This window comes from Rhinopithecus bieti, unplaced genomic scaffold (assembly GCF_001698545.2).
Source record: "Rhinopithecus bieti isolate Rb0 unplaced genomic scaffold, ASM169854v2 scaffold_947, whole genome shotgun sequence".
NCBI classification, from domain to species: Eukaryota; Metazoa; Chordata; class Mammalia; order Primates; family Cercopithecidae; genus Rhinopithecus; species Rhinopithecus bieti.
The window spans coordinates 3,097,356-3,106,608 of record NW_016803664.1 but is presented as its reverse complement, the minus strand read 5'-3'; the positions used below and the strand labels follow the sequence as shown (position 1 = coordinate 3,106,608).

At 38.7% G+C, this 9,253-nt stretch overlaps 1 protein-coding gene across 6 annotated transcripts in view; it reads left to right on the top strand.

Annotated features, from left to right (window-relative positions):
- The window catches only part of TCF12 (transcription factor 12), a 397,916-nt gene that overhangs the window by 263,623 nt on the left and 125,040 nt on the right, over positions 1–9,253 (top strand). For all 6 annotated transcript variants that reach the window (XM_017896545.1, XM_017896551.1, XM_017896526.1 and 3 more), the window contains one exon: positions 4,254–4,318. In XM_017896545.1, the coding sequence (XP_017752034.1) occupies positions 4,254–4,318 (65 nt within the window). The remainder of the gene's footprint in view (positions 1–4,253; positions 4,319–9,253) is intronic.

Genomic DNA, 9,253 nt, shown 5'->3' with positions numbered 1-9,253 from the left:
TTTTCATAGGTACTTCAAGGAAAATTAGATATGTGTTACATTACTAGTAGTTCTTAAACTGTTTTCAGCTGAAGTTGACCGGTTAAAATTGTCTGTATACTTCATTTATGTATTTTTATGTTTAAAAATTGCCAAAGATTTTTGATGTCAGATGCCTGAGATAAAACAAAGATAATGTATATGATTAATTTTAATTCATGAAAATAGTTCTTGTGAAAAGTAATTTTGAAAGAATTAAAAATGAATGCCTCCTAAGTCTTAGACTGAGTATGCATTGTTATATTTCAAGGATACTCAAATTTATAAGTCCTTAAGAAAATAACTAGTTTATAATAAATGAAAGTTGAAATAAAAATGTATTTACATTTCAAATTCTTATTTGAATAGATTAAGTATCATTTTGAAAACAAGCTATCAAGTTTCATTTCAGAAGAAACTTTTACTTTGTAACATCTTCAGCTTATGTTAAATTAGTTTTTGTTCTCTCTGAATTCAATGTCCTTTATGAAAGGATAAGAAATTTTAGGAATGTTAATAAGCACAGGAAAGTAAGTTTGAAACTTTAGGTTTTTTAAAATGATCTATTATATCGGTAGCCTCCACACAGATAATTAAGATTGTGTTTAAAAGCTGTACATTATTAAAAACAGAGCTAATATTCACCTCTAACCTTGTTCCTTTTTCCACCTCAACTTTTTTTTTTAAGAGTTCTTACTAGGACATTTGAGTCAAAATACAATACATTATTAACTCATGATTGAGTGTAGTGGCTCATGCCTGTAATCCCAGCACTTTGGGAGGCCGAGGTGGGCAGATCACAAGGTCAGGAGTTCGAGACCAGCCTGGCCAACATAGTGAAACCCCATCTCGACTAAAAATACAAAAATTAGTCAAGTGTGGTGGCACACACCTGTAGTCCCAGCTGCTTGGGAGGCCGAGGCAAGAGAATCGCTGGAACCCAGGAGGCAGAGGATGCAGTGAGCCGAGACCATGCCATTGCACTCCAGCCTGGGTGACAGAGTGAGACTCCCTCTCAAAAAAAATCAATCAATAAAAAATGTAGTTCACTAATTTAAAAAACTCTACACATGAATAGGATGTTCAAAATTGTTTATTGATATGATACATAATTATTTTTTAAAAGCCTTAGAAATGGACCACTATCGTTTTCATTAAAGTATGCATGTCATGCTGACTGATTGATGTAGAAGTTTTACAATTCTAAATCTGACATCTATTAACCCTTTAGATAGGCAAAATAATCCTTGTAATAATAATGCCAGGCCTCTGTGGTAACACATAACTGTAACGTCAGCACTTTGGAAGGCTGAGGTAGGAGGATTTTTTGAGCCCAGGAGTTTGAGACCAGCCTAGGCCATACTGTGAGATCCTGTCTCTACTAAAAATGAAATTTTAAAAAATTAGGCGTGGTGGCAAACGCCTATAGTCCCAGCTACTTGGGAGGCTGAGGTGGGAGGATTGCTTGAGCCCAGGAGTTGGAGGCTGCAGTGAGCTGTAATTATGTAACTATGCTCTAGCCTGTGCAACAGAGCGAGACCTTGTCTCAAAATAAATAAATGAATTAATTAAGTAAAACTAGTTATTACAAAATAAAACCATTACAGGATTGTACACTTGGAATTCTGACACACACAGCCTTTCCTGCATCTAATCAGAATGGATCAGAAATCCTCTTGGAACAAGAAGATGGCAGAGACTGAAGGGAAATGCCAACTTAGAATGACTGGCATAGAAGGAATTATTGAAACTGAGGGAAGACAGTTGTGTTCTTCTTTGGCAGCCCCGGTTTCTAAATAAATAGGGAATTTCAGAGAACAACTTCATTCTGTGCTTTGCAAAAATCAGAAGATTGTGGGGAGGGGTCTGGTGGAGAGGGCATGACTTAGAGAGACCTTGAGGCTGCTGCTTCAATCCAGCATGTCAAAGCACCATGTTTGGGGGCGTTAGTTACTGAACCTCAAAAATGCTGCATTGCAAATTCGCTTAGTATATTGAATACATGAGTGAGTACCCTACTGTTAACGCTGTGAAGACTTAACATCCATTCTCCCTCAAGAACTGGCCCATACTATTCCTGATACTTGGCCATGAAAGTTTTGAACTGTGGTTATATTAGTTCATTCTCACGCTGCTAATAAAGACATAACCCAAGACTGTGTAATTTATAAAGGAAAGAGGTTTAATTGACTCACAGTTCAGCATGACTGGGGAGACCTCAGGAAACTTAAAATCATGGCAGAAGGGGAAGCACAAACATCCTTCTTCACATGGCAGCAGCAAGAAGTGCCAAGTCAAAGGGGAAAAGCCCCTTATAAAACCATCAGATCTTGTGAGAACTCACTATCACAGGAACAGCAGCATAGGGGTAACCGCCTCCATGATTCAGTTACCTCCCACCTGGTCCCTCCCACTACATGTCGGGATTATGGGACCTACAATTCAAGGCGAGATTTGGGTGAGGACACAGCCAAACCGTATCAGTGGGTATAGTCACAATAAGAATTCTTTTTTTTTTTTTTTTTTTTTGAGATGAGTCTCACTCTGTCACCCAGGCTGGAATGCAATGGCACAATCTTGACTGCCCACAACCTCCATCACCTGGGTTCAAATGATTCTCTTGCCTCAGCCTCTCGAGTGGCTGGGATTACAGGTGCATGCCACCACACCTGGCTAGTTTTTGTAGTTTTGGTAGAGATGGGGTTTCACCATTTTGGCCAGGCTGGTCTTGAACTCCTGACCTCAGGTTATCTGCCTGCCTCGGGCAGGTTATCTCCCAAAGTGCTGAGATTGCAGGCGTGAGCCACTGCCCCCCGCCACAGCAAGAATTCTTACATGTCTCTGGGAAGAATATAAATGGGCATGGTGACTTCTGAGAATAGGAAGGTAATCAGTGCCTGTAAAGCTGAAAGTTAGCATCCTTTAATCTACCAGTTTCCCTTATTTGTGTCTATCCTGAAGGAGAGTGTGTGTGTGTGTGTGTGTGTGTGTGTGTGTTTTTACAAGACGTGCAAGGATATTTGTTTCAATACTGCTCATGACAAACAAATATAAAAACTATCTTTCGGTAGGGGAATATATAAACTGGTTTTATTTGTATAATGGAACATTGTATAGCAGTAAAGATGCTCAAACTAGGGATCTGTTATCAACACATAGCTCAAAACATGATATATGGAAATGCAGGTTTCAAGATAAATAGCATGTAATTCCATCTGTTAAATGTATTAAATGCAAACAGTAATGTATATTGTTCGAGAGTATGAATATATATTTAAGAGTACAAAACATACATGGTAAATATGCACATCAATATTATGATAATGGTTATCCAGAGGTGTGGTTTGAGCTATGTCTATACTGTATTAATTTTTTTTTTATTTTTTTTTTATTTTTTGAGGCAAAGTCTTGTTCTGTCGCCCAGGCTAGAGTGCAGTGATGTGATCTTGGCTCACTGCAACCTCCGCCTCCTGGGTTCAAGCAATTCTTCTGCCTCAGCCTCCTGAGTTGCTAGGACTACAGGCGCGTGCCACCATGCCTGGCTAATTTTTTGTATTTTTAGTAGAGACAGGGTTTCACCGTGTTAGCCAGGATGGTTTTATCTCCTGACCTCATGATCCGCCCGCCTTCGCCTCCCAAACTGCTGAGATTACAGGTGTGAGCCACCGTGCCCGGCCCAATACTGTATTAATTTTTGAGAGAGAAAGAAGAAGGTTCAATCTGACGCAAACATGGGAAAACATTCTAACTAGTGGGTACATGGACCATATTGTTGGCTGTATAAATGTCTTTTTCATTCTTTTAAATGTGTTTTAAAATACTATGCATTGAAAATAAAGTATTTACATGTTACTTTATGTAGCTCAAGTGATCCTCCCACCTCATCCTCCTGAGTAGCTGGGAATACAGGCATGTATCAGCATGCTAATTTTTTATTTTTTGTAGAGACAGGCTTCACTATTGCCGACGCTAGTCTTGAGCTAGTGGACTAAAGCAGTCCTCCCACCTCAGCCTCCCAAAGTACTGAGATTACAGACATGAGTCACTACATCCTCCCCAGAATCTGACTCAGACTGACCGAAATGATAGCAAGTTTTTACAAATTACTGGATTGTATCCTCTTATTTCTAATTTGTTCTATTTTTAAACTGCAATATAATTACCATGAATAGTCTAGAATTTTGATTGTCAATAAATGAGGGGTTTTATATAAAGTTAATTTCTTTGTTTTGTAGGAAAAACATCAGAGAGAGGCTCATTTTCCCTGTACAGCAGAGATACTGGATTACCAGGCTGTCAAGTAAGTTTAATGATTAAAAAAAGCAATGAGATGGTTTTTAAACACATAAAGACTCTATTAATAGATGAGATAGAAATTATCCAATTTACTTCACTACTGTTTGTTTAATTTGTAACTAAATGTTGTTTTTTTTGCTCTCTCCGCTTAAAATTGTTTCAGTTCCCCAGTTTACCAGGCTGTCTTTATCATCAAAGATTTTCATAACCCACCTCCATTTTAACTGGAAACAAAGTAGCAGTTATCTTTCTACCCCTTTCCAAAATACCTGTCATTTCTGAGAAATTTTTTTGCGTATTTTCTCACAGAAAACATAATTGCTGGTACATAAAAAATACATGATTGATCTGCATAGCTTGAATATCCTGTAATGTCAAACTGATCATTAATATTGGAAGTATTTTGTTTTCAGTCCTGCATCTACCGATTTTTAGGCTTCACACCCTCCCCGACTTGGAATTTTTGTTTCAACTGTCTACCTTCTCTAGCATTTTGTGCTTCTGCTAATGGGCATCTTCTCTGCCTTTTCCTCATATCTTTTTTTTTTTTTTTTTGAGACAGAGTCTTGCTCTGTCGCCCAGGCTGGAGTGCAGTGGCCGGATCTCAGCTCACTGCAAGCTCCGCCTCCCGGGTTCACGCCATTCTCCTGCCTCAGCCTCCTGAGTAGCTGGGACTACAGGCGCCCGCCACCACGCCCGGCTAGTTTTTTGTATTTTTTAGTAGAGACGGGGTTTCACCATGTTAGCCAGGATGGTCTCGATCTCCTGACCTCGTGATCCGCCCGTCTCGGCCTCCCAAAGTGCTGGGATTACAGGCTTGAGCCACCGCGCCCGGCCTTTCCTCATATCTTTAGACTGAGAATCCTGAACACACAATTCACCTGCAGATTTCCATCAGAATCAAGCCAAAAAGAATAGAAAGGAAAGGCAGAACATATTAAATTTGTTTTCTGCCATATGCATGCTTTACATGAGGGCCCACCCTAATTTCAGGCATGGGCATGTGAGCCAGTTTTAACTGCTGTGCTAATAGTACTCCATTTAATACATATTTCATAATTGTGCCTCTAAGAGAATTTTACATAACATCCTGTTTTGTGATATGCCTTCCCATTATAAAATAATGTATTGTAGTAGGCTGGCCACAGTGGCTCACGCCTGTAATCCCAGTACTTTTGGGAGACTGGGGTGGGAGAATCCCTAGAGCTCAAGAGTTGGAGACCAACCTGGGCAACATAGTGAGACCTTGTCTCTACTTAAAATGTAAAAATCAGCCAGGTGTAGTGGTGCATGCCTGTAGTCACAGCTGCTTGGGAGGCTGAGGCAGGAGGATCACTTGAGCCCAGGAGTTGAAGGCTGCAGTGACCCATGATTGTGCCACTGTACTCCATCCAGAGTGACAGTGAGACTCTGTCTGAAAGAGAGAGAGAGAGAGAGAAAGGGAGGAAGGGAGGGAGGGAGGAAAGGAAGGAAGAGAAAGAAGGGAGAAGGAAAGGAAGGGAGAGAGAGAGAGAAAATCAATATATTGTAAAAATTAAGGATCATCTATTCCCATGTCCTTAATGGCAAATAGGCATGGTCTGAATAAGTGATTTGTTAAGTATCATAGAGTTGGGGGTAGTAACGGGACCAACACTCAGATTTCTTGGCTTCAGACCAAGCAGTCTTACTCTATTTTCATCCAAGTGATTTTTTAAAGTTTTAGTGTTACTAATGATTGCTTTATTTTCCATTTATGGTTAGCTTTATTTTATCCTAGTCATTTAAAATATATATAGATTAGCATTGTGTCATAGCCAGTGTTTTGCTTTACCAGCTCTTACTAGCTCACAAGAGCCAAATCTGTTAAACTTTTAGGAATTTAGCAAGCATGGTTGACATCACACTGGTATCTTAAAATTGATTATTATGAGCTAGGCACTGTGGTGCATACCTGTAGTCCCAGCTACTTGGAAAGCCAAAGCAGAAGGATCACTTAAGCCCAGTAGTACAGTTCCAGCCTGGGCAATGTAGCAAGACTGCATCTCTAAAATAAAATAAAACAAAAAAATGGCCATCAAGGAAGTGTTTACACTGTGGAAATCCAAAAATGTTACAATTCAGGGCTTCCATTTTCTTAAACAGTTGTTAAACATTTACCAGCATACCGATCATGCGTAGTTAAAAATTGCAGAGAACCAAAGAATGTAAGTGCTTATTCAGATCACAGTAAAAAATAGAAAAGCAGCAGTTGAACATCTAGCCTCCATTAAGGTACCTTTCTGACCTCTTTCAAAGGTAACAATACTTTAAGGCCAACTAAGATATACGATTTATTCTGTATAGTTTTAGCAATATCCATTGATGAAAATCAAAATACCCTCTTTTTTGGTCCATATCAGATGTGGATTGGTGATTGTAATATTTCTGCAATTCATAGTTGATATCAGAACTCATTCTTTTTTAAGATACAAGTTACTGTTTGAATTTCATAGTCTGAATTTTAGTTCATAAATGACTTAAACTGGAGGCTGTGGATCTAATTTCTGATCTTGGCTATTAGTACTCATTGTGTGAGTTTTGTAGGCCACCTAACCATCACTCTTCTGAATCTCTTCAGAGTACAACAAAATTTTAAAAATCAAGTTGCGGCTGGGCGCAGTGACTCACACCTGTAATCCCAGCACTTTGGGAGGCCATGGCGGGCGGATCACATAAGGTCAGGAGTTCGAGACCAGCTTGGCCAGCATGGCGAAACCCTGTCTCTACTAAGCATACAAAAATTAGCGGGGAATGGTGGCATTCCTGTAATCCCAGCTACTTGGGAATCCGAGGCAGGAGAATTGCTGGAACCCAGGAGGCGGAGGTTGCAGTGAGCTGAGATTGCACCATTGCACTCCAGTCTGGGCAACAGAGGAAGATTCTGTCTCAAAAATAAACAAATAAATAACCAAACTAAGTTATATCATTTGGACAATGAATGATTGATAAAAGTAACTACAAAGAATCGTGTAGGTTTAAGCTTATAAGCTCTGCAGACTGCCTCTGTGACATATCATTAAGTTAACTTGTCTGCCACCCTGCTTCAGGGCCTTGAAAGTCTTTTCATCTTCATCTTAAATATAAGACAGCAGCTTAGTTAGGCAGTGTTGAATCTTACATGTATTCTCATAGTATAAGAATACCTTATAACCATAACAAATTTGTTTACTTATCAGATGTATGAAAGTGCTCTTCTCAGTTCCTGATCATACAGTAGAAGGTCAGTAAATGTCAGTTGAGGGGGGTAAGACAAAACGTTTAGAGTCAAGAGACCTAGGTTCAAGTCCCATCTCTGCACTGATTTCTATCTGAAAGATAGGATTAGCTGTTTCTGCTTCCACCTACTTAGTAGATCTCTGAAGGCTAAACTGTATGGGCTAATGAAAACATTTCAAAAAATAAATACATAATTCTAAAGTTCTCAATTCATGTAACCCACATAACAAAAGATATTTTAGATCTTTAATATTATTTTTAAGATACCTAAATGTTTGAGAGCCACTGGTCAAATGTTAACGTTACTGCTAAACTTGAGAGGGGAAGAAAACACTATTGTAAGCTTTTTGAGACCACAGCTACATCTAAAATCATAGTCCATGCTTATATTAATGTTTTATTATGTTCAAATGTTTTCACTTAACATTTTATACCCTCTTGGCAAAGATATTGCTGTTTAGTTAGAGTCAGCAGTAAGTTCTATTAATGTAATTGTCCAGTTTTGCAAAGGGGAATCGTAACAGTTTTTACCAAGGATTAATGTGCGTTTGTACCAGATTTAATTCTCATATCAAATGACATTTATTTTAAATCTAAATGTGTAGCACTCTAATAACATTTGCTACCATTTGCTGAGCACTAACTGAACTAGCCATTGAACTAAACATAATCACATTTAATTCTTTTAACAACAACTCATTTTGCAGAGTAGTAAACAGAGGTTCTTGTAAGGTATTATGCTTAAGGTTACATATCTAGCAAGTGGGAAACCTAAACTCATGCTTGAGTGTTTTGGCTATATGACTATACTTCAGCATAGGAATCCCTCAGATTTCAACTCTGTGCCTTTATTACCTTCCTTCATTTTAATTTGTTTGAGAAGGAGATAGGGATTTTTTTTTTTTTTTTTTTTTGAGACAGGGTTTCACTCTGTCACCCAGGCTGGAGTACAGTGGCGCTCACAAGACCTCCTGGGCTCAAGGGATATAAGGTTTAGTCAAGAGACCTAGGTTCAAGTCTCATCTCTGCATTGATTTCTTCATCTGAAAGATAAGATAAGCAGTTTCTGCTTCCACTTGGGTAGTAGGTCTCTGAAGGTTAAAGTGTATGGGCTTGTGAAAACATTTCAAAAAATAAATACATAATATTAAATTTCTAAATTCATGTGGCCCACATAACAAAAGGTAATTTGGGTCTTCATATACCTCCCTGAGTAGCTGGGACTACAAGCATGCACCTGCCATGCCCTGCTAATTTTTCTGTATTTTCTTTCTTAGAGATGGGGTCTCACTATGTTGCCCACGCTGGTCTCAAATTTCTAGGCTCAAGTAATTTTCCTGCCTCATCCTGACAAAGTGCTGTGATTACGGACAAGAGCCACCACTCCCAGAGGGAATTTAAATTTTTAACGAATGTCCAGGTGATTTTGATTCACATGGACTAGAGTTCGTGCTTTGAGAAACCCAACTCCTCTGTACATGCCAACTCCTCTGTATAAGCCAATAGGAGTTATCCTTAGAGGAAACTATATGATTGCTGTTTGACAAACAGTTTATAAATATTTTGGAGAGATCAGGAAGGCCTATGGAAAAGAGAAGAACAAGGCTACTAGAATGTTTGATACAAAATAACAATATTGCTATATACAAGATTTAAGGATATTCAAATGACAGAAAGATACCTTTTTTTTTTTTTTTTTTTT